Raw genomic sequence first — 26,186 nt, 5'->3', positions numbered from 1 at the left:
GATTCTTTGAGGGAAAGCATGACTGTGAAAGTGGTACTACAACACTTTAAAAATATAGTGCGCAAGCAGCCCCACATTAGCTCTGGCCCACTCACTTTCCCACATGCACTTTGCCCAGGTGTGCCTTTTTTGGACACAAATAGAAATAACCACATTCTACTTACATGGGACCCCAAGCAACCTGGGGGGCGGAGGAGGCGGTGGCGGTGGCGGTAGCGGCGGTGGTCTACATTGGCAGATCTGTTGGCAATTGTCTGTAACTTTCTCTGCTACCGGCTTGGCGCATGATTTCTGGGGTTCACCCTGAGTGATCTGAAAAGGGAAAAAATAGCAAAAAAAATCCTGACTGGTTGCATGTCTCCTGGGTTAAAGCATTCATACTGCAATGATCCGAGGCTAGCAGTTCATCCCTCATATTTGCAGAGGATGTTCATGGGCAATGCATGTGATACGATTCTTCAAATTCCTACCCTGGCTTCCTGCTCCTTCTGGGGTCAGTACAACCACCTTGTCCTTATCTTTAAAGCATTCCAGAGCCGCTCTTAGTTATTACAGGGTGAATCCTTTAAAAGAGACCCCGTGGATACAGAGTACACATATTCCACGCGGCCTCTTTTAAAAGACCAACCATGTAGCTTGTTGGAGAATTTTTACTCAGCTCTTCAACAAAAAGTAGAAGCCCCCCCCCCCCAGCAACTTGCAAAGATAAGGAATAAGAATTCCTTGCCCTCAGGCACATGGCACAAAAGGGATATGTGGAGAGCAAATTCAGGTACCAGTTCTTACTTTTGGTGTTTGCATAATAGCCAGGTGTAACTGAAAGATTTCAAAGAAAGGAATAGCCAAAAGTTGTAGCACAGCTTGATGGAATAGCTGCTGTTAGGCAACAGATGAAGGAGGGTGAAGCCTGATGGAACTGTCTCTTCAGCAGAGCTGATGGTGACTGTCTCTGCTGAATCCCAATTTGTTTGTGGCAATTGTGGCAATACAACTGTGGTGAAGCTGTAACACTAGGGGTCTTTGAGGTGGGAATCCACTACCCTGAAAGAAGGCACAATGGGTCAGTGCATCTGGATGTTAAACTAAGGTTACCAGATTTTTTCCAGTGAATCCGGGGACACTTTTCAACTTCAATGGATTTTGTATGGGGACTGATTTGTAAATCTGGGGACTGTCCCCAGGAAGCGGGGACGTCTGGTAACCTGATGTTAAACAGAAGGTTGGGGGTTCAAGCCTACTCAGAGACTGCTGTGGGCAGCATTACTGCATTGCAGGAGGTTGGACTAGATGATTCCCTTCCAATTCTATGAAAGTCATAAACTGTCCCATGATATTTTCCTATGGTTAATAAATGAACAGACTCTCTTTTTCCCAGACTGAGAGGAAAAATAGTGAAAACTGGTTATTTATTGGGATAGAGTGACTTTTGCAGCTGTTGTTAAAGCTGCAAAACAACGAAGCACAGGATGGGGCGATGGAGAAATTTCTGGAACAACAACGGGATATCAGCTCCGCCCAAGGCATGACGGATAACAGCAACAACCGGGGGAAATAAAGACATAACATCTTACAAGGATAGGAAGAAACACCATGGACAGAATAATTGCCACACACAGGAAGAACAAATATATAGTTTGAGTTCTTCAATCGTAGCTTTATAAATCATTTAATGTGTTAACATGAAAAGAAGTTATGAATATTGCAGTTGTTGTATAAGGGATGATTATGATGACAGGAACGTAATGGAAATTAATAAGATTTTGGAACGCAGAAATAAAGCAAATAGTTAATCCATCAAATCTAGCACACGGGGGGCACTTTATCTAAATTATATAATTCGGTATTTGAAAGATTGGTATTAATAATTATATTATAAATTGGTATTGTTATAATGAGGCTGTTATTGAATTATAATTGAAAACTAATAAAAATATTATTTTCTTATAAAAATAAACCTTTGCCCCAGAGATCTGTTTCAGCCTTGTTAGAAGAGGTCTTCATATATATTTGCTGTGATGCCCCTCTTCTAAACCAGCTCAATTCAACATTATTCTATTTGTAAAAATACATATAATCAGTGCTTTTTTTCTGCCAGAGTGCGCCAACACCTCTCATGTGGGCGCCATTGCCGGCGGGCCCCTCGCCCACTTCTTGCCTTTACGTACTTCTCAGAAGACGAAAACAAACAATTCAAGTCTAAACGGAACACTTTTTTTTAGATCCATGACTCCACCTAGCTCCTAGCCATTCCTAGCCACGATTGGTCAAGCTATAGGGCGGGGCCAATTTGTATTTCCTTTTTCTTCAAACCATCTCCCATTCAGCCTCCACTGTTATACGCATGCACATTTGCACGAGGGCCCTTCTGAGCTGTCCTAGCCATCTGCCTGAATCTAAGAGAACGAAGGAGGCCAGGGTACATTTGTTTGATGTGCACCAGAACCAGGGGCGACCCCCAAACCAGCTAGGGAGACAGCTTGCCACACCTCCGCACAGTTCTATTTTTCTAGAAAAAGAGGTGCCAGACCTCACCATGAACACCCCCTTGTTCTCTTATCATGGCAATCGTGCCCACCTGAGAGGTGCCAGAACTCAGATCTGGCAAATTCCAGCTGGAAAAAAATCCCTCCCCCCATGGCTGTTGTCAAGCCAGCATCTGTTCAGGGCTGCCTCGAGTTGCCTGGCGACTTACTGTAACAACTTCATGATGAGTTCTGGCACCTATTTTTATTGGAAAAAAAAGCACTCTACACAATATAAATACAGTGGTACCTCGGGTTAAGTACTTAATTCGTTCTGGAGGTCCATTCTTAACCTGAAACTGTTCTTAACCTGAAGCACCACTTTAGCTAATGGGGCCTCCTGCTGCTGCCATGCCGCCGGAGCACGATTTCCGTTCTCATCCTGAAGCAAAGTTCTTAACCCGAGGTACTATTTCTGGGTTAGCGGAATCTGTAACCTGAAGCGTATGTAACCCGAGGCACCACTGTATATGGAACTGATGGGTGGTTTTAGAATTGATATATTCTGTGGTGGGGGGTGGGGGGTGGGCAAGGACAACACAGTTGCATCAGAAATAGGTTTGCATTTTCTGCTGTGTTACCTGAAAAAGCAGGCCTGATTTAAAGGAACTTACAGTAGATGTATCTAAATGACACTGAAATCAATCAGGCTTAATGGTGCGCAGTAGTGCTTTGCAGTGCAATGCTATTCTTCAAATACCCAGAAGTACATCCCATTGTGCTCAGTGAGACTTTCTCTTAGTTAATTGTGGATAAGATTGCAGGTTGCAAACCTGCATTTGTTTACTAGGGCGTAAGCCCCATTGCATTTGATGGGATGCACTTCTGAGGATTGCAGCTCAAGCCTCCTTGAATTCAATGGGCCTTGGCCATACCTATCACATTAGGGATTGTACCCAAGAACTCAGATAATTTATGTACCGGTATATGCTTCGCTCTTTCCTTTCCAAGGCAGCACTTTAGTATGTTATTTAATGCAAGTATGATATTAAGTGCAGTTCTCAACAGGAAAATATATTTTAAAACACACGCAACTCAGACCCATCGCAGGAATATGTGAAGCATGGAATTAGCAGTGACCTCTCAAGTCATTTTAGTTGAACATTCATGTGATTATTATATAATGTTAATCCTTTGAAAAAGGAACCAAAATTTCTTCAAGCTCCTTGCTAACAGCATCAAAATTACATACATAGAATGTACACTCCTCTAGTTAAAGTTTTTGAAAAAGACAGAAGGAAAGAAAGAATGAGTACAATGTAGTTCATCACATGCCCAGATGCAGAAATTTAAAGCTTTCTTTCTCTGATGCCTTGGAGATAGCATTTTGTACCTCAAAGGCCTGAGGGTAAGAAATATACATATATATATATAGAAAGATGCTATGCTTAGCTGAACTGCAAAGAATTTCCAAACAACACATGTAAACAAACTTTTGGTACTTTAAATAGCTTGTCAGAGTCTATTACCATACATAGGAAAGACCAAATTTAATCACAGAGAGTATGCCAACATTCCTCTTATGGTTAAAGAATAACAAATCCCTATTGTGTTAAAAAGCCTGGAAAAAGTTCTGAGGATTCTTTGCTGCCAACATAGTAAATACTGTTGATCGCTCAACCACAATTAAAAGAACTGGAGCTGTTCTTTTTTTCCTTTGTTGGTTTTTAACCATAGTTTAGGGTTACATCTACTGCAGGTACTAACTATGGTTAACACCAAACCATGCCTGCACATACTGTGGTCTGCCAGGTATTTGACAGCCCCTTGGGATGTGTAGTCTCAGAAAGGCAACAAAAACAAGAGATTTATAAGGGCTACATGGAGTATAGGAAGTGAACATATACCGACTCACAACACTGGTCCATTTAGCTCGGTATTATTTACATTTACCAGTTATGCTGGCTGTTTAGCCGTAATAATAAACATTCACATTGACCGGCAGTGGTTCTCCAAGCTTTCAGAGAACAGGCATTCCACACCCTACTTGAAGATGTCAGAGACTGAATCCAGCACCTTCTGCATTTAAAGAAAATGCTCTCCTGCTGATCTACAGCCCTTCCCCTACCATTGTCTATGGCGGCCAAGAACGCATGACTAGTGGTTGGTAAATCACAAGTTGTGTAGGCCTGAGTCGCTTTTAATGAGGGTTCACAAACCTCCTTCAAATTCCCGCTTCAAATATTTCTTAAGTTGGGAGGACTGGTTAGCATTAATGCTCTTTAGCATCTGTGCAGATGAGACGTTGTTAAAGGTGTTATGTACTGAAGTTCTCACTTACATCTGCACAAGGCCTATCTCATGCTCTCATAACAAGTGACCTCCCCGGGACACATGCCTAGACAGTGCGTATGGAGGTCCTAGGCTGCCCAGATGACAAGACTCCCCTCTCGGCCTCATTGGTGTGGTTCAAATGAAAACAGAACAATACTTTGGCACCAGATTGGCTGCAGGAGTTGCTGGAAGGAGGCATACAAAGTTCCGTCCAACTGTCTTAGGGAATCTGGATTTGTGTAGGGTAAAGCAAGGATGCATTCTGGCTCCCGCTCTTATAAACTGTTATATTAATGATGGACGGGGTGAGCTCCCATTGTTTGGTCCCAGCTCCTGCCCACCTAGCAGTTTGAAAGCACATCAAAGTGCAAGTAGATAAATAGGTACCACTCCAGTGGCGAACCAGAGCAGCACACGGAAACGCCGTTTACCTTCGTGCCGGAGCGGTACCTATTTATCTACTTGCACTTTGACATGCTTTCGAACTGCTAGGTTGGCAGGAGCAGGGACCAAGCAACGGGAGCTCACCCCGTCGCGGGGATTTGAACCGCCGACCTTCTGATTGGCAAGTCCTAGGCTCTGTGGTTTAACCCACAGCACCACCCACGTCCCTTACATGTAAGATACCCCCATATAAAAGAAGCGCAAGGCAACTGAGGCCATAATATCTAATGCAGTCATGGCAGAGGCAAGATTTGCACTGGAGACTTGATAAGTTATAGCAGTTGTCATTTGACCCAAGTAATATCTACTCTGACTGGCAGCGGCACTCCAATTTTTCAGGCAGACAAGCGTCTTTCAGATCATTCTAGATGGAAGTCACCAGGAATTAACCTCAGACCTTCTGCCTGGAAACAATGTTCGCTGCTACTGATCCCCCTGACTTGAGCTTCCTGCTATAACTGCTGTTTAAACTGTGTGAATTGCTATGTTGTTGTAATGGGATTGTTTATTGCACATATTAATCGTGGCTGTTTAAAGTCCTGATGAAATTGCTTTATTGCATTTTAATTACTTGTGGCTATATTTATGCTCTGTTTTATACCTGCAAACCTCTTAGAAGGCATTTTTGCAAATAAGTGGTATATAAAATAATACATTATAATAGGGATGGGGAACCTGTGGCCCTCCAAGATGATGCTGAACTTCAAATCCCATCATCCCTGGCCATTGGCCATGCTCTTTGGGCAGGGTTCGAAATTAGCAGGGCATTTTGTGCCTATAGATTGTCCATTTGCAAGCACCTCAAAAAGTCTGGGTGCCATTTTTTTGCGCCTGGCTGACACTCAAGGATTACTGAAATGTATGTGCTCTGCAGCCTCAAAGTATATGTTAAGGATAGATAATACAGTGGTACCTCTAGTTAAGTACTTAATTTGTTCCGGAGGTCCGTACTTAACCTGAAACTGTTCTTAACCTGAAGCACCACTTTAGGTAATGGGGCCTCCTGCTGCTGCTGCGCCGCCAGAGCACGATTTCTGTTCTCATCCTGAAACAAAGTTCTTAACCTGAAGCACTATTTCTGGGTTAGCGGAGTCTGTAACCTGAAGTGTATGTAACCTGAAGCGTATGTAACCTGAGGTACCACTGTATACTAAGGAGTTTAACAATAAAGAGTAGAGTGATTTGAAAACTGAAATATAGCACCAACATTTTTATTGTAAACACCAAATTAAACATGTATTAACAATTTCTGATAAAAATGTTATATTAACAATGTGTCACTTATGTGAATTGCGTATGAGTTCATGCTTATCAAAATTAATAAGACATGTCTAATAACTAGACATTCTGTTTTGGCCCCCACAACCCAGATCCCAGAAACCATTTGGCTCCTAGCTTTTCTATCCCAGTTTCTAACACTGTGTCTGGGGCTAATGGGAGGCCAAAATCAACTGAAGGGCCACAGCTTCTCCATGCCCGATATACGCCCTTCCTCTGTATAAACAGCTGCTGCAGAAATGGTAGCAGAAGGAGGTGCAAAAACTTCTCTCTCACAGCATAATCTTCTTAGAAATGGGAGGACTGAGAAGAGAGAGATAATGTGTGGTACTTGGGAAAATGGCAGCAAACCAATCTTGAGGGAGAGGCTGGAACTGAGGACAGATTCCCAAACCCCTTGTTTACATCCTCATTCGGGGTAGTCAACTCAGTGTCCTGCAGATGTTCTTGCACTACAACTCCCATCACCCCTGACCATTGGCCATGATGACTGGGGTTGATGACAGTTGTAGTCCACAACATCTGGATGGCATCATATTGGCTATCCCTGCCATTAACAAAGACTAGATGAAAGCCTGTGCTCACTGGAAGGACAGATCCTGAAGCTGAGCCTCCAGTACTTTGGCCACCTCATGAGAAGAGAAGACTCTCTGGAAAAGACCTTCATGTTGGGAAAGATGGAGGGCACAAGGAGAAGGGGACGAAAGAGGACAAGATGGTTGGACAGTGTTCGCAAAGCTACTAACATGAGTTTGACCAAACTGTGGGAGGCAGACAGGAGGGCCTGGCGTGCTCTGGTCCATGAAAGCCTACATTGGACCTTCATCGTTTCCAAGGTTCTTCAAAATTCTGTACATATCACCTCAAAATGTGAAGAAGCCTCCTGTCAATTTATTTTTTTCCAGCCATGAAAAAGACTCCACGTGGGCCCCTTTTAAACAAAACAGAACATGATATTACTAGAAAATGTGTGGAAGACTGCTCCTCTCACAAAGCGTGATGACTCATATGATGTGTAATTGCTCTTTTCTTTCCCTAATGCCTATACAAGCTGCCTCTAGGTTGGCAGATGAGAAGGCAGCAAAGCTATGTCCTGCAATGAAAGATTCTGCTATAAATATAGACCTGTCACAAATTTTAACACTTCATGTTGCCTTTTAATGATCAACCAAACCAATATCTGACTGGCTTTCATTCAAGCTTACTTCTAAAAGAGAGAGAGAGAGAGAGAGAGACTTCTTTTCCATAGTCATTCATAAGCTGTTTTGCCTGGACCTTGCTGCTAAGATGTTACTGTCAGGCGTCTCAGTGACATTCCTGTCAGAGGAAATGGCTAAACTGTTGTCCTTACTGGTCTGTCTGAGACAGAAACCCTTTGGCCTGAATCTGCTTTGCATTCTATAATGTTTTGATGCAGGGGTGCCCAATGTGCTGCTCTCTAGATGTTGTGAACTACAACTCCCATCAGTCCTTACCCATGGGACAATGGGAGTTGCAGTCCACGCTACCCGTTTTAATGTCTCCAGCTGTCAACAGTGTGGATTTTGACACTCTATGAGTTTTATCCAAGCAAATCAAACTTTCATAGACGCACTGAAATAATTGGACTCAAGTTGACTGAGTTCAATGGGTCTACACGGAGCATGGCTTACTTGGATACAACTCTGTTGCTATTTAAACTTCTGTGTTAACATGCTTTCTGAGATGGTAGGAACTCTCCCAAAACATCCTATTACAGTGGTACAGTGGTATTACAGGTTAAGAACTTTGCTTCAGGATGAGAACAGAAATCATGCTCCGGCGGCGCGGCAGCAGCAGGAGGCCCCATTAGCTAAAGTGGTGCTTCAGGTTAAGAACAGTTTCAGGTTAAGTACGGACCTCTGGAACGAATTAAGTACTTAACCCGAGGTACCACTGTATTTACAACAAAGCTTGAAGCATGTCTATGAAAATAACCAGAAAATTGTATCAGCTGTTATCACAGAGGAGTTGGGAAGTTAGAGGAGGCAGAGCACTCCAGAAAGTTCATTTGCAGCGGAATTTGAATTCATCACTGTTTCAATCTGGTGCTGAATACAAGGTCGTGGTACTTTCTGGAGGGATAGTTTCCTCTTGAGAGCTCCAAATCTGCAGCAGGGCTAGACAAACAAGCTGGCTCACTAGAAGGCAGTTTTCTGTATTCCTTTGTCACCTCTCTGAACTCCTTCCCACCAACAGCACCTCTGTTGCTAAGCCTCTGGAGCCAAAAGACTAACTTTAATATTCCATTTTTAATAGTGTTCCAGTTTTAATAGTGTTCCATAATTGTAATGGAACTCGGGCTCATTTTTTTTAAGAAGTGAAGCCAGTCCAGGCAGCTGAAATTGATGAGGTTCTGGAGTTTAAGATTTGCTCAGTCAAAAGCACTGCGTCTAACTCAGTTTTTTTAAAAAGTTCCTGTGCTTTTCTCTTTCTCCCCAAAATTGCTATCTTTCTGCCAAGCTACATAATATGACACCCTGTTTCAGTACGTCCACAATTACGGTAAGTACCTTAACAGCTCATCCAAATCTATTGCAGCATCTGAATCACTATTATGATATGCAATTATTTTAGTAGAGTTGTTGTTGTTGTTTCAGATGTACTTAAAAACAAACACACATTGGAACCAAAAGTGAAGCTTCAGTATCTCAGACCACCAAGGCTTCCTTTGCACTGAACAAAAGAAAGGACAAATAATTCACCCAAAAAGTAAAAAGAAAAGAAAAACTAGATGTCTGCGTCAGCCAGTGATTGCAAATAACTGAGAAGGTGTCATACTGTCACAGCCACCCAGGTGGGTCCCAGCTCACGAGAGACCTTACTCCGTTATAGTTTACTTACAGGAAAAGTTTATTGAAGATAATTGCTTCTTTCACAGTTCAGCATTGTGGCTGTACGTCTGTCACGTTAGACCGCCGAAGTCCCCCTCTGACTCCTCCCCTCCTCCACACCAACTTAATAGCCTGGCTCTAGACCACCTCTTCCTCTCCTTTCTTTTCCGCAGGGTCTTTCTGCCCCCCTGGGTTCTCTCTTTCCGGGATTCGCCTGAGGCTGAATCCTCTGCCGCCTCCTGCCCCCTCCTTCTGGCTTTGGGGCCGGGCTCCTCCTCTGAGCTTTCCCCACTTCCGCGCGCCTCTATGTTTGAACTTGGCGCGCGTACGTTGCTTTTGACCTTTCCTTCGTCCTCTATACTGCCCCCTGTTCCACTCTCTACCCTTTCCGGCTGAACACCTTGCTCCAACCCCCTCTCTCTGTTTTCTCCTGTTCCTCCTCCCTCCGAGAGGCTGACAACTCCACCCCCTTTACTCCGTTCCGGCTGAGACCCCTCTGACAGCGTCTGTGCTTCACTGGGCTTTCTCCCCTCCTTTCCTGACTTTTCACAGCTTCTCTCTTCTCCTGCTTTTCGCCTGATCATGCTAGCTCCCTTTTGGGAATCCTCTGACTCACTGCTTAGGCTCATAGATTCCCTTCGAATTCCGTCATCTTCTTCCTCGTCTCTCTCTCCCTCCTCCCACTCGCTTTCCGTCTCCTCTGCCATCTCCTCACTTCTCCCAGAAACCCTGACATCCATCCCCCCCTCGAAGCCCCCCCTTCCCCCCTCCCGGTCGCTGGGTGCAGGTTGAGGGAAATGTGGTTCTTCCTGGGTCGGTTCAGGATACCGGGTGTCCACGTCAATCTTCTCCTCTGGCAGCTCCGTATACGTGTGTTCGAACTCGGGTTCCCCCCCTGAAGGCATCACAGTCTCTTCCTCCCTCACTGCTTCTCCTGGTGCTGCCTGCCAAGGACCTATCATCCACCTCTGACTCCATACCTCCCTTGGCTGATCCACCCACCAATAAGGGTTTGTCTCTCCCCCCCCCAGGCGGGGATCCCTGGTCGGGCTTGTTTTGGGCGTAGAGCCCTCGGGCGAGGAGAAACCCCCGAACGTGCTGCCCGACAAAGTGGGCGTGAAAAGCCAATCATCAAAATACTCCTCGGGCATGGGTTTGTGCGGAAAAATTGCATGAAACTCCTCCTTCAACAGGGGTTCGTCCAAAGCGTAACCCGGCACCCAGCTATTTGCAGAGACTGGAGTGCCTTCCCTGGCGAGAAAATATTCAACTCCCTCCTCCCCCCATCGTGAATCCAGTATCTCTGTGACCTCATTAAGAGGTTCTGGTCTTGGCGACTCCCCTCTCTCAGGCGCCCTTCTACGTGGCTCTGGAGGTGCTCCTGACTCTTGAAACCTGTGTGGGGCTTTGTAGGGAGTGAGCACCGACCTATGAAAGACCGGGTGCACCCTGGAGCCCTCCGGAAGGGCTAGGCGAAAAGCCACCGGATTGATCTTAGCCTCAACTTGATATGGTCCTAGCTGCCTGTGTTCTAACTTCTTTTTGGCCAACGACCTGGCCGGCATCGCGTGGGCTGCTAACCATACCCAGTCCCCAACCTGAATGTCTTCCCCCGCCCTTCTGTGTTTATCGGCTTGCACCTTATACGCCTGCTTTGCCAGCTCCAAATGTCTCCGCAGCTCCTCGTGCACCTCCTGCAACTCTGCTGCAAACTGGTCGGCATTTTGAGGTCCCCCCCCTTCAGGTGCTGTAAAGCTCGGGAAGGTTCTGGGATGACGTCCATAGTTCGCGAAGAAAGGCGTCACCCCGGTGGATGCGTGCTTCGTGTTGTTGTAGGCGAACTCAGCCATCGGCAGGTAGTCCACCCACGCCGCGGGTCGCTGGTTGGCGTAACACCGTAGGTACTGCTGCATGATCGCGTTGACCCTCTCCGCTTGACCGTTGGTCTGTGGATGCCTCGCCGACGTCAGGTTGATCTTGACGTGCAAGATACCCAGAAGCTTCCGCCAGAAAGTGGAAACAAATTGGCGCCCCCTGTCGGACAAGACGGACTGCGGTAGTCCATGCACTCTGAAGACGTGATCGATGAAGAGCTTTGCGGTCTGTTCTGCCGTCGCCACCTTGGCACAAGGAATGAAGTGCGCCATCTTGGTGAACAAGTCCACAACCACTAACACCGCCGTCTTACCTCTGGGGCTGGGCAGGTCTGTAACAAAGTCCAACGCTACCCTCTCCCACGGTTGCTGCGGTGTCTCCAGCGGTTCTAACAATCCCGCCTGCTTCTGATGCACTGGTTTGGACCTCTGGCAGATATCGCACCTGGCTACGTAGTCCGCCACCTCTCCTCTCATCTGGGGCCACCAAAAGTCCCTTGCCACCAACTCCATCGTCTTCTCTTTGCCGAAATGGCCCGCACTCGGGGCATCGTGCAATTGTTGCAAAACCGTGGCGCGAAGCTCGTCGGTGGGCACGTAAAGGGCGCCCTTGCGAGTCAAAAGTCCATCCTGCAACTGAAACTCATTGTTGTCAGGCGACCCTCTGCGGAGCTCCTCCATCTTGGATTGTGCAAACTGATCCTCTTGCAGCGCGCGTCGCACCGCGTCCAGGTCGACTGCGATGGTAGCGCACGTCCACGCCTGCGGTGCGAAAATGTACTTTGCTGCGATTGGAGCTACTTCCTCCAGGTATTGAGGCTTTCGGGACAGCGCGTCTGCTATAACATTGGAGTCTCCAGGGATGTATTCTATTTTGAAATCGAAATCCGCAAAGAATTCCGCCCAGCGCATGTGTCGTTGGGTTTGCAATTTAGCCGTCCGCCAATACTCCAAGTTCTTGTGATCCGTGCGGACCTGCACCGTGTGCTTGGCTCCTATCAAGAAGTGTCGCCACGCTTTGAAAGCTGCATGAATGGCCAACAACTCCCTGTCCCATATGGTGTAGTTGCGCTCCGTCTTGCTGAGCTTTCGGGAGTAGAATGCACCCGGTCTCCAGTTGCCTTGCGAATCCTCTTGCAAGAGGACGGCCCCAACTGCTCTGTCTGATGCATCTGTCTCTACCCGCATGGGCCTGCCAGGATTCACGTGCAGCAGCTGCTCCTCGGAGGCGAAAAGGCTTTTAAGCTTCCGAAAGGATCGCTCTGCTTGTTCGGTCCAGACGAACTTCTTCTTCTTGGAACTGAGGGTGTCAGTGATTGCCGCCGTCGCGTTTGCAAAACCTTTAATAAACTTGCGATAAAAATTGGCAAAGCCGATGAACCTCTGGACCTCCTTCCGATTTCGAGGGCTTTTCCAGTCCAACAGCGCTTGGACTTTAGTCTTGTCCATGGCCAGTCCCTCGTCGGACAGCTTGTAGCCAAGGAAATCTACCTCTCTCACATCAAACTGGCACTTCTCCAACTTGGCGTACAGCCTGTGTTCCTTCAGCCTCTGCAGAACTTCCTTCACGTCCTTATCGTGATCCTCTGGCGATTCCGAGAAAATCAGGATATCGTCGAGAAAACAGACACACTTCTTGTAGAGGAGACCTGCCAGGACGTGATGCATGAATGCTTGGAAAACATGGCTGCCATTTTGTAGACCGAAGGGCATAACTCTGTATTCGTACGTGCCCAAAGGAGTGAACATGGCCGTCTTCCACTCGTCGCCCTTCCTGATGCGGATGAGGTTGTAAGCTCCACGTAAATCCAGCTTGGTAAAAATCTTCCCCCTCCTGACTGTAGCCAAAAGGTCGTCAATTTTGGGCATGGGGAAGGCCTTGGGCTTAGTTAGTCTGTTTATGAACCGGTAGTCCACAATGAGCCTCTTCTGGGGCGTGTCTTTCTTTTTCACAAAGAAAACAGGACTGCCTCCCGCTGCTTTAGATTCCTGGATGAATCCGCGCTTGAGGTTGTGTTCTATGAACTCCCGAAGCTCTTGCAGCTCGTCTTCCGACATGGAGTACAGCTTGGCAGTTGGCAACTGCGCGCCTGGCACTAAGTCAATCGCGCAGTCGTAAGGTCTGTGAGGCGGCAATTTGTCAGCTTCCTTTTCGCAGAAAACCTCCAAGAACTCCGCGTACTTGTGAGGAACCGCTTGCACCATGCTCAGATGCAGCTGCTGTTCGGCTTCTCCTCCTTGATCGGTTTGGATGCAATTCTGGGCGCAATACGATGAACAAAAGGTGATCTGCCTCTGGTACCAAGCAACCGCGGGACTGTGCCTGTCCAGCCAACTCATGCCCAACACGATGGGCGTGTCCGATAAGTGGGTGACATTGAAACTAATAAGCTCTCGATGGTCTCCAATTTGCATCATCATGGGAGGGGTTTGCTGCACCACTTGCCCCCCCAGCAACTTCCTGCCGTCTACCGTGACCACGTTCAGAGGCGTCGTTGCAGGCAGGAGCGCTATGTTATGCTGCTTGACGAACTGTAATCCCACGAAATCGGCGTTGCTTCCCGAATCGATGGTTGTTGGAACCTCGAGAAGTCGCCCATCAGGCAGCTGGAGTGTTGCTGTGAGTAAAACTGCTGGTTTGGGAGGTAAAGGGTCCATGCGCTGCAAGGATGCTGGGGACTTCTCTACAGATCCGCCTGGCTGAGCCCCAGTAGCTCTGCTTCCAGCCAGGCACTGCAGTTTCCCTGAAGCTGCTCCTCTGATTGCACCTCTGCTGTCACAGTTGCTAGTGCTGCAGTGTGCTTCTGGAGCCTCTGGGGGCACTCTTTCGCCATATGGTGTGCACTGTCGCAGATGTAACACTTCCTGGTCCCTCTAGGAGGCTTCGCTTTGGCTGCAGCAGGGATGGGGCTCTGGGATGGCTTTTGAGCCCTAGCACCACCAATCTCCATTGGCTCTTCGCCTTCCTTCCCCATTGGTGAGGGGTGCGCACGGCTGAAATCCCTGTGCACAAAAGGGAGAGCTTTTGCTTGCGCGCGCGCTTGGGGCCCCCCCTCCTCGTGCCACGGACGTCCCTCATGTCGAATTCCTATAGCCAAAGCCCGTTGCACCACGTCTTCCAGGGTCTGGGGTCTGTCCCCCCTTGCGATCTCATCCTTGACGGAGGGGCTCAATCCCTCCCAAAAAAGATCCCTGACCGGTAGACTGTCCTTCGGCCAATCTAAGGCGGTGAGCAATGCAAAAAATTTAGAATGATATTGGCGTACAGTGGCTCTCCCCTGCCTCAGCCCGTGCATCTGCCGGCGCGCAATGTCCTTATCCACAGAGGATTGAAAACAAGCATCCATTGCCTTGATAAACGCATCTGCATTGCGACGGGCTGGTCCATCTTCGCGCCACAGATTGCGTAGCCAAGCCCTGGCCTCCCCATGCAGGTGCGAAACAATAAATCCCACTCTCTCCTCCTCATCTCTAAAATCATGACGGAGTAAATGCAGTGCATACACGACATCTGCCCTGAAGTTGGGATAGTCTTGCAAGTTGCCATTAAAATGCGAAACTAGGGCACCCCCCCTCCTTCCAAGCGCAATGCCCTCCGCTCTGGAGCCCGGGGTCCCCGCCTTGTCCGCATTTTCCCACCTTGCTTGCAAATCCTGGCACGCTTTCTCCAAGTCAGCATTCTTCTTCTGCGAAGCAATGACTGCCGTTGTGAGAGTGGTAATCTGATCCCGGAGTGCAGCCAGCTGTTCCTCAGCACTCATGGCTGCCCCGTTCGTGAGCTTCGCAAAAAAAAAATTTTGCTTTCAGAGGGAGGGGGACTTTCTGTCACAGCCACCCAGGTGGGTCCCAGCTCACGAGAGACCTTACTCCGTTATAGTTTACTTACAGGAAAAGTTTATTGAAGATAATTGCTTCTTTCACAGTTCAGCATTGTGGCTGTACGTCTGTCACGTTAGACCGCCGAAGTCCCCCTCTGACTCCTCCCCTCCTCCACACCAACTTAATAGCCTGGCTCTAGACCACCTCTTCCTCTCCTTTCTTTTCCGCAGGGTCTTTCTGCCCCCCTGGGTTCTCTCTTTCCGGGATTCACCTGAGGCTGAATCCTCTGCCGCCTCCTGCCCCCTCCTTCTGGCTTTGGGGCCGGGCTCCTCCTCTGAGCTTTCCCCACTTCCGCGCGCCTCTATGTTTGAACTTGGCGCGCGTACGTTGCTTTTGACCTTTCCTTCGTCCTCTATACTGCCCCCTGTTCCACTCTCTACCCTTTCCGGCTGAACACCTTGCTCCAACCCCCTCTCTCTGTTTTCTCCTGTTCCTCCTCCCTCCGAGAGGCTGACAACTCCACCCCCTTTACTCCGTTCCGGCTGAGACCCCTCTGACAGCGTCTGTGCTTCACTGGGCTTTCTCCCCTCCTTTCCTGACTTTTCACAGCTTCTCTCTTCTCCTGCTTTTCGCCTGATCATGCTAGCTCCCTTTTGGGAATCCTCTGACTCACTGCTTAGGCTCATAGATTCCCTTCGAATTCCGTCATCTTCTTCCTCGTCTCTCTCTCCCTCCTCCCACTCGCTTTCCGTCTCCTCTGCCATCTCCTCACTTCTCCCAGAAACCCTGACACATACGTTCATAAATACAGCAGGATTCGGATTCTCTTGCCTCAGTGCTAAGCTGTGCTACTTAAACTAACCTGGAACTAAGAGAAGACCCTTTTTAAATCCTAGCATTGTAGCCAACGGGAAATATAAGCCAGCTGCTTAATCTCTTTTTCTATCTGTATACGAGAGTAGATGTGATGTTAAAAATGTATTTGCATTTCATCTGCATTTCTGAAAGAAAGAGCATATAGCAGCTGCCACACTCTTCAGTGAGGATCATTTCACTGAAGCTGCTATTTGCCACCCGTGGGAGATTCCCTCCCAATACTTCAATTTCAAAGACAAGATTTTTGTCACAGGAGGAACAGGTTAAACCCATCCTCCCTCTCGGCTGCTCCTAGTTATCCAGAATGCTTCCATTCACCTGAGATGCCACTTGTTCAGATCAAGAGCAGGAACCCCTCACACGTTCCAGATGAGCCAATGTGCAGTCGTCAGGTTAAAGTTGACCGTGAATCTGCTTTTATTAGCTGCCCTCTTTCTTCACAGCAACCCTGTGAAGGAGTGTCTCCACCCCCATCGTTCTGCCCGGACACTGAGGTCCAGTGCCGAGGGCCTTCTGGCGGTTTCCTCGCTGCGAGAAGCCAGGTTACAGGGAACCAGGCAGAGGGCCTTCTCGGTAGTGGCACCTGCCCTGTGGAATGCCCTCCCACCAGATGTCAAAGAGAAAAACAACTACCAGACTTTTAGAAGACATCTGAAGGCAGCCCTGTTTAGGGAAGCTGTTAATGTTTGATGTATTACAGTATTTTTATATTTTGTTGGAAGCCGCCCAGAGTGGCTAGGGAAGCCCAGCCAGATGGGCGGGGTATAAATAAATTATTATTATTATTATTATTATTATTATTATTATTATTATTAGCTATGCTAGGCTGAGAGACAGGCCCTGCGGTAAGTGTCCCATCCCCCCTGCAGTGTGGCACCCTTTGCGCCCCTCCCCCCAGCTAAGCCTCTGGTCACCCAGGATGTTTTATGGATGAACGGGGATTTACATACCCCTCTCCTCAGTCCTAGTCCAACATGCTAACTCCTACACTATCTCACGTTGTTGTTTTTAACCGTGTCAATATACAATCATCTTGACCAGAAACAATGGCGTCCTCATGCAGGAGGCCTTTGGCAAATGGGTTGATTCCAACCTAGGAGACACAGGCACAATTTTCCTGTTCAGAGTCCTCCACTTGCATAATGTACCATACTTTTCCGTATATAAAACGAGGGTTTTTTTATTAAGAAATTAAGGAAAAAATTGGGGATCATCCTATACACGGATAGTGCATGGGGGGATGTGGGATTGGTTGCTGCCGCGAGCCAGAGATTGTCATTGGCTATTGGGCATGTTATTGGTGGCTGCATCAAGGGCTGGTGTTGATTGGCTGTTGCTGCGGCAATAGGGTGGGCAATTGGAGGCTTTTGTCGGCGAGGGGACAGATGATTTTCGGCAATCTCCCCTAAAGAAAGCTCAACGACTCTGTGCCACCCCTCCCCCCAAAAAGCTCAGCAACTCTCGGCAATCTCCCCACATTTTCTTAATTTGGAGTCCCCAAAAATAGTAGGTGCCTTATACATGGGGGCATGTTATACACGGAAAAATACGGTACGTATCCCTGGAATGTAATCCCTGCAGCAGTTGCATGTTGCCTGTATATAAATATAGTAAAATAATGTACAGTAGTACCTCAGGTTAAGAACTTAATTCGTTCCATATGCAGAACTGGCCAAATTGACATACAAATTGCGAGACAAGGACAACTGTGACTTCAAGGGGGAATGGGAACTTTATACAAATTATCTAAAAACACAACAAAATGAACTGGACTCCTTGGCAGGTTTTGAACAAACATACACAAATTTATTGTTGATAACATGATGGACAGATATGTAAGGATATATACAATTTTAGAATATGCAGAGAAAATATGTGCAGCAAAATCAGGGAGAGGAGCTGAGGGAAGTCCATGGGGGGGGGGAGGGGGAAAAATATGTAGGTGATTATATGGTTTGATAATTTGTTATGTGGAAAGTGAGTATTTTTTTTTTTTTTAAAGAACTTAATTCGTTCCGGAGGTCCGTTCTTAACCTGAAACCGTTCTTAACCTGGGGTATCACTTTAGCTAATAGGGCCTCCCGCTGCCACTGCGCAATTTCTGTTCTCATCCTGAGGCAAAGTTCTTAACCCGAGGTACTATTTCTGGCTTAGTGGAGTCTGTAACCTGAAGCGTCTGTAACCTGAGGTACCACTGTATATAGTTTATGGCCCTAGTCAACTTGTCTTGCATCCACGAAGTTCGTCAAGTGGCTACCCTTGTCTTAGACTGCCAAAGCAGTAGTTGAAAAAGGAGTGGTGCTTGTTAATGCCTCTGCTACATCTCTAAGGTAATTACCTGTAATTACCTGCAGCTTTCTGATGCCTGTGTCTCTAGACAGTGAGTGGGAGAATGCAAATAAAAGAAGAAGAAATGATACCAACAAATCTCCACTCACTTTTTCTTGTTTCTGTATGTGTCTAATCATGAAGTGTCTAATCATCATCCTTCTTTGCAGAAATTCCCTAAGGCCACCAGGATTGGCAGTGAGCAGAAGACACCCATTTTGCCTAAACATGGTAGCCCACCTTCATTTCTAATAGCCCACAAGGCTCAGCTTTCTTACTTCCTGTTCCAAAAAGACCAAGTAAATACATCTTTTTCGCATTCACTGCCTATTGAGCATGTTTACATAGGAAGTATGCATCATGAGATTGGTGTTACATCCCAGTGCGAGCATGATGTCATTTTGAAAAGTCACTTACTGCCTCCCTGGGAATGCTGGTGATTTCTCTCTCTCTCTCTCTCTCTCTCTCTCTCTCTCTCTCTCTCTCTAAGATTTGTGACTTCTGTGGAAGAATATAGTAATTTAAGGCTTTCTCTGCTGTTTGCCAAAACTGATTATTTTGGTTGACACTGATGACATGGGAGACTGTATCTATGGGAGACAGGTCTGAGGTTTCTAGATCTGGAAGAAGGTTCCTGTGTTTCCAATAGCTGCTTAGAAAAGAGAGGTTTGAGCTGATCTTTCTGTTTTGCTACAAAGCTGGAAGAGGAGAAGCAGAACATGCTGAAACTATTTCTTCTGTGAAACTGTTAAAAGCACAAGACCCCACATGCCCTCTACTGTGCCACGCTGAACCTGGCAATTTCGTGCGGCACCGATTATACCTAAGGGTCTTTCGCCACAGGAATGTTGGAAGAGTCAGGGCAGATAAAAGGAAGCACTGCTTCAAGCAATGCAGAGTTAAACTATGGAACTCACTCCCACAAGAGGCAGTGAGGGTCACCAATTTGGATGGCTTGCAAGGAAGAGAAGACAAATTCATGGAGGAGAGGGCTAAGGCTGGAAGAGGCTCTGCTCTGTCTCCACAGTTGGAGGCCTAAATGCTTCTGGAATTGCTGGAAACTGCAGAAGGGGAGAGGGCTCTTGTGTTCGAATCCTGCTTGCAGGTTTCCCACAGCCATCTGATTGGCCATTATGAGAACAGGATGCTGGAGTAGATGAGCTGCCGGCCTGATCCTGCAAGCTCTTCTCATGTTCTTATCACCCCACGGAAACGGTACTATTGCTGAAATTCTAAAGAAAGTTGCTACATTTAACCAAATTGCTTCTGGTTTGGTTTTTTCCCCCCTGTATGTGTCTAATGTGGAATGAAACAGATTCATGCTGATAAAAATGCTAGCATAATCTATGGATAAGGCAAAATCATTTTCCCCTGGTAAAACTAGAAAGGGAAGCCCAGGCATAATAAGGACCCTTGTATACTTACAAACCTAATTTAATGTATTAGTGATTTGTATATACATCACCTATGAAGCTTGCATAAGGGGTGCTTTTGTAAGTCATGGCGACTGACTGATTGATTGGAGGGTGTCGGTTTAAAAAAAAAAAAAGCAGTTCCTTTCACATAATTACATTTGCCTTCAAAGCATGCACAGTTTCAATTACACAAGCTTGTTTAGCCACCCGGATTTCAGAGCGTGGCAGGCGGCAGCGGCGGCAGCACAAGATCCTTGTTTTGCAATTGGACGGCTGACAGATCTTAAGACGAGAGGCAAAAAGTTACGTCAAGCAACATCCACAGCAAAATGCGGAATCTGCCAAGTTTAGAACAAAGGGAAAGGACAGCATTTTCTTTGTACTTACAGTACTGAGGTTATCAGTTACTCCCTCAAAATCTAAGTTACAAGCAAGGCGTTAACTCACAAAAGGTAGCATGTCAAAGGGAGAGAGGAGGGAACAACATAATTTGGTGCTAGAGAATCTGCTGTGCATGTAGAAAGTCTCAGATTCAATGCCCAACTTCTCCAGGACTGGGAAACCCTCCCAAAACCCTGGAGCCTCTGCCAGTCAGTGTAGACAATACTAGCTAGGTGCACCGATCATCCAGCTCAGTATCAGACAGCTTCCTATGTCCCTTGGCTTCAATGCTCACAATCCTGCTTACTTAGGTTGCATATATCACAGTGGAGTCTGCAAGGCTGAAAGAACTCATCTGTATAAATTGCACCCTGCCCTATCGCCTCTGGGTCTATGCATCTTGATCGCTGGTCGCCACACATATCCACAAAGGTCAGCCTACATGGCAAACCAGAGGACCAGAGAACCAGGAAAGCTGATTCAGCCTGCACTCAGTGGATTCCGAGTTCACAGCCACATCACAGACGCCTTGCCAAACTGCTAATGAAATTAGGCTATTTGGAGAGGCCTAGTTTTGCACACATTGCCACCTACAGTCATTAGACTTTGAAAACCCTCTTCCCTGTCAGCACATTCAGGAAGACTCAGATCCTGCTCTGAATTAGCAAGCTGAATTCTACGGGCACCAAATTCAATGGTGTTGATCGCTTAAATGCATTGGGGAAGGATGAAGCCCTTTAGCACACAAACAAAAAGACAACGGCAAAGGTTGTAAATTTTTGGGGAGCGAGGCGGGGGAGGTGAATAATAAATACTTTTCTATGTGGAAATGTGAAGTGCATGAAGGGATTATGAAAAACACACATCCAGGCACCAAATGCTCATAAACACGAAACACTCATAAACACACATCCTATACCATTGTTGATGTAGGAATTCATGTGTCCAATTATGCTTTCTCCCAAACATGGCAGGCCTGCTTTTTTTAATGTCTCTGAGGCCTAAAATGTTGGCACTGTGCTAGGAACAGATGTATACTTGAGGAAAATAAATAAATACAATGTTTGGGAACAGCTCCATTACTATTACTGTTACTATTAATTACCCATCCTTCACCTCAAGGTCTCAGTTGAAACACAATATTGAAAACAGTTTTAAACAACTTAAAACTACAGAGATAAGGAGGATCCTTAAATATACATCTCAAGCATACAGGCCATGATAGAGACGTGCATCTTCAGCATTCACCAAAAGTGTGCAATTCAACTATTTGTTGTTGTTGTTTTGGTTGCAGATATGAGACTCTCATAACAAGCTGCCTTCTACAGTGGTACCTCATGTTACATACGCTTCAGGTTACAGGTGCTTCAGGTTACAGACTCCGCTAACCCAGAAATAGTACCTCAGGTTAAGAATTTTGCTTCAGGATGAGAACAGAAATCGTGCTCCAGCGGCACAGTGACAGCAGGAGGCCCCATTAGCTAAAGTGGTGCTTCAGGTTAAGAACAGTGTCAGGTTAAGAACGGACCCCGGGAACGAATTAAGTTCTTAACCCGAGGTACCACTGTACTGGGTCAGACCACTAGCTCAGGATTGTCTACACTTTCAGGGAAATAGATTCAATCTGGAAATTGAACCTGGAACATTCTGCAAGCAAAGCTCCACGTCTGAGATATGGCTCTTCTCCCTTCACCACATCCAAAGTATTGGAAGGACAAAAACTTTTACAAGGCGCAGACAGCCTTCAGCTGACACCCCACCCCTAAATCACACAAGCTCCTTTATCCAAGTTAAACACCAAATTCATTTTCAGTGAAGCACAGTGAGCAGTGAGCAAAGAGAGAATAGAGTCAGATTCTGACTTTTCATGCAGTGGTTTGGATCTCTAAACTGCACCCTCTGTTTGATCAAAATAATCTTCTTAGACCTGTCTGAACTGCACAAAGCAGTTCATGAATCACCTAATCTGATAGTTTGTAACACTTCAGATTTTCCAGATTTAAACCACTCTCAAGAAAACATTGCCACTGCAACTCCATCACTTTGCTGGCAGTCTTTTTCTTCACAACACAAGTATTAGGAAACATTTTGGGACAGCCACCCAAGATCTGATTTGTGTTACCTTGTTTGAACATAACATTGCACTGCTCTGCAAATAACTGAACTCTAACAACAGCCTCGTATTGTGTGATCCTATGAATGTTTACTTCAAATGAAGTCCCATTCAATTCAGCTGGGCCAGGCAGGTGTGCACAGGGCTGCAGTGTAACAAAAATTTGAAGGTACAGTACAAGGAAATTCCCTCCCCCAGCCTCACAACCTCACAACGCAGACTATCCCCAATCCCATCCTCTGGGCAGTTTCACTTCCAACATCAGAGCCTGGTAATCTTAGTAAGATTGTGGGACCAAGCCAGGGGGAAATTAGGGGTGGGCAGGAGAAGATTCAGCACCCTACCCTCCAGATAATCCCTTTGGCCCTTTCAGACTGACCATCGATCTCTCTCCCCCTATTCCATTTTGCAAGTGAATGGAGCAGACCTGCAAGGAAAGAACGGGTCTGCTGCTTGAGCCTCAGAGGCTGGCTTGCTTATTTACGCCATAGAAATTGAGACCCAACCATCTACTTTACCGGAGAAATGAGGTACGAAGCAACCAGAGAGAGATACTTCTACATATAGATTTAGGACACATTGGAAAATAAATGGAATGAACAAGAGGAGCCAGCAACAAAATGCTGCAGTATGGAATTCTCCCCTAGTCCAAATTCCAGCCCCTCCCATCCATGCCATGCTTCCCCTCAGTTTTCTATTCATTCCCCCTTTCCTCAACAGTTAGTTGGGATTTCATGTCTTCACCGGGCTTTGGGTGGGGTGGGGGGTGGGATACTGCCCTTAGTTCTTTTCTTGAAGTTTTTCTTTATTTTTTTTAACTGCTGCAAATGTTGACCTTCTGTCAAGCCAACTGATAACAGGTGGTGCATGGGTGGTGCCATTTGGCTACCTGAGGAGCAGTGCTCACTTCCCGTACATCAGAACTAGCATGCATGAAAACCGGGAACCAAAGATTGTGGTCATTCATAACCTCGAACCACATCCACTAATCAACAAGCACCTTGGGTCCTTTATTTCCTGTGCTCAGAGAAACACCAAACACCCTGAACAGGAGCATTGATCATACACAGAAATGCGCTCTCCCTCTCTTTTTCACCACTGTCACACATAGGACTTCCAAAGAGGTAGCTATATTAGCCTGTAGCAGCAAAAAAAACAGCAACAGAGCTTACGGCACCTTAAAGATCTAATGGGTTTATTATGGGATAAGCTTTCATGGAAGTAACCCACTTCATCAAATGCATGACTTGCTATCCTGAACAGGTACAGAATCATGCACATATGTCTGCATGTTTGTATCCTGTACGTGGGTACAGAGAAGAGTGAACAGCAGGTTCAAGGGTCAATGAAATGCAAAAAAAGTATACCCTGTATCAATTCTTTGCAAAGCTTAAGAATTGCTCAGGGTGTGTTCACAACACAAATCATTCTGTTATTGCTAAAATCAGTAGCTGCTTCTGACACACGACAGCTCTTTGCTGCTGCTGCCTCCCTGCCTTAGTCCTGTGTATGGCAAACAGCTCAAATCTAACTACAATCGTACCAGCTTTACACCTGGGCCAGGTATTCACATCTCAAAGAGAAGCACAGTACTTTGCTACAGCAGTAACCCTAGCAATAAAGCACTTCCTTTTTGTACTTCACCCCTCTGCCGCCCACAAACGTCAAGTGCAATAAGGACAGAAGTACTTTGCTGCCGAAGTTTGTTCTCTTTGAAGAGCACAGGTGTGGGCTACCTGGGCAAGAAAGGAGGGACTTCCTGACATTACCTGAATGAAGCCCCAGATGGGATGGAGGGTCCAGTGCAGTAGCAGGGAAGACCAGCAGCACTGAAGGAGCAGCAAAACTTCTCTGATGAGCATCACTCCTGTGGGGAAGCGGGGATGTCTCCTCCTCGCAGCAAGCTGTGTTACCTTGCAGAGAAGAAGAGAGAGAGAGTTTGGGCAGCTGTGGTGCCTCATTACATCCCATTCACAGTGCAAACAGCTGACTCCCGTTCTCTCCCCAGCAATGGCAAAACTCAGATTGGATTTGGTTAGGAGAGCCTCTCTCTCCATAGCTGTCAACTTTCAGATTTGAAAACAAGGGATCAGCAGCCTCACCTGTCCCAGGGACAGTCTACGGGATATATAACAATCCGGGACAGCAGCGGGGAAGCAGCAGGAAACGGCGCTGGAATAAGGGAATTTCCCACAAAAAAAGGGAAGGTTGACAGCTATGTCTCTCTCTCTCTCCAGAAAAGCCCTGGAGAGAAATAAAAAAGGAGGACAGGAAGAGCACCCACAAGCAGAAATCAATCAGAGCACCCCTTATTCCACTTCACAGGGTGGTTGTGATGAGAAAGCCGGGAGGGAGGCAGCTTTTGCACGCAGCTTCTGAGCTGGGATGTGAGCTAAACCTAAAACAGTTGGGAGTGGGCTCTTATTTCTGTGGGGAAGTCTAACACCACCACCAGCCTTGCTGCAAAACGAAACTTCCTATTAGCCGCGAGCAATCCCCCACCGCCATGATTCAAGCACACCCACCAAGCACTAATAGGATCCCAGAGTTTCCCCACGCCGGTATAGGGGGCGAGGGACGTCCCCCCCGCCTGAAAGCAGGGGAGTGCGAGGCAGCTGATGCTGCAGCCTCTGCGCGACAGCGGCCGCGCGCTATTCGGAGCAGACGGAACCCAGTTTACTGCCGCCGCTGCAGCATGCAGCGCCCGCTCCAATTTGGGTCGCTTTCACCAAAGACCCAGAAACAACAAGGATCTCGCCTTTCTCTTACCCTTGGGGACGGCAGGGGCCACGTCTGCAGAGAAAGAGGCCGTCGCTGGCGCTCCCTTTTACATGCTGGAGTTGCGCTGACGCGGGCAGGGCTCGGGGTGCTTTTGCCCAGGAAAAAAAAGTTTGCGAGGAAAGCGGCTTGCTCCAACGCGGCCGAGGCGCCTGAAGTTCCCTCTTAGCGCCCAGGGAGCCCGCTCGCCGGAGGAACCGGTGCGGGGAAACTCCTTTCCGGAGGAGGGATGAGGGATCCCCTGCGACCCAACGCGTGGCAGCGCGAAGCGGAGCCTCCCATGTATCCCGGGATCCAAAGAGCAGCGGCGGCGCGTGGGGGGGGGGGGCAGAGGCACGGAGGGCGGGGCGGGGCGGAGAGGGGGTGATCGGGGAAGGTGGGGACGATCGAAGCAGGATCACAAGGAGGAGAGAAGCGGAGCGAGGCTTGTTGTGGTAAAGGAGCACAAAACGGATCGGCTGCTTCCTTCTGCAGAGCGGGCCCTTTGCTCCCAAATTGGGGGTGGGGGGGTGGTCGTTGCCTTCCAAGTCCCGGCTCCTCTTCCTCAAAGAGGACCAGAAGGACCACCACGCCAAAAAAAAAAAAAAAAAAAGTCCAAGGGAGGGTTGCTAATTGAGGGCGGGGGAGTCAACTCCTCCCTTCCCCCGCCCCTCCCGCTTGAAGCTGCGAATCTCTCCCCCTCGCCGCCCCAAAAGCGGGTCGAAGTGCTCCCGAGGCGCGCGAAGCTTCCCTCCTTTGCCGCTGCAAGTAGTCCAGATTCTTTGGCTCCCTGTCTCTCGGGGTTGGTTTGTTTTTTTGCCCAGCGCGCCGCCGGAGTAGCGGATCCTCAGCTGTCCATCAACCCTGCAGAGCCTGGAAGCGGCGGCGGCGGGAGGAGGGAGGAGGGGAGGAGAATGAACGGGGAGGGGGGGGGATAAGGACTCCCGGGATGGGGAGGGGAGGGGAGGGCACGGCGGGATAGCAGCAGCAGCAGCGGCGGCGGCGGCATGCGAAAGGAGGGAGGGGGCGCCGGAGTGTGGGAAGAGCCTGGGCGCAGCGAAGCCGGCTAGAGGCTCCCCGGCTCGCCTTCGAATTGAATCCTGCCTGGTGCCGCCGCTTCTGCAGTGATTTTTCATGCCCACCTAGCGAGGGTTCTTGGCACTTGCCTCGAGGTTGTGGTTAGGTGTGTTGTTGTTGTTGTTGTTTTCCCCCGGCTCTTTTTCTTTTTCTCCTCCTCCTCTCTCCGCCTCCCC

General features: G+C 47.6%; 1 protein-coding gene across 3 annotated transcripts in view; it reads right to left on the bottom strand.

Moving 5' to 3' along the window:
* PRIMA1 (proline rich membrane anchor 1) overlaps positions 1-25,274 on the bottom strand; it is a 54,867-nt gene extending 29,593 nt beyond the window's left edge. The window contains exons 1-3 of one of the 3 annotated variants that reach the window (XR_014157696.1): positions 24,946-25,274; positions 23,946-24,089; positions 165-312 (exon numbers count right to left, since the gene is read on the bottom strand). Coding sequence is in view for 1 of the 3 variants with exons in the window: in XM_081866686.1 (XP_081722812.1) it covers positions 165-312; positions 23,946-24,038 (241 nt within the window). In the remaining 2 variants the exon portion in view is untranslated. Of the gene's footprint in view, positions 1-164; positions 313-23,945; positions 24,090-24,460; positions 24,533-24,945 lie in introns of those variants that run through there. The other 2 variants (XR_014157697.1, XM_081866686.1) reach the window with 2 other exon arrangements.
* Between the last annotated feature and the right edge of the window lie 912 nt (positions 25,275-26,186).

This window comes from Podarcis erhardii, assembly GCF_964252035.2.
Source record: "Podarcis erhardii genome assembly, chromosome: 1".
NCBI classification, from domain to species: Eukaryota; Metazoa; Chordata; class Lepidosauria; order Squamata; family Lacertidae; genus Podarcis; species Podarcis erhardii.
The sequence above is the reverse complement of the archived record's forward strand: the minus strand, read 5'-3'. Positions and strand labels throughout refer to the sequence as shown.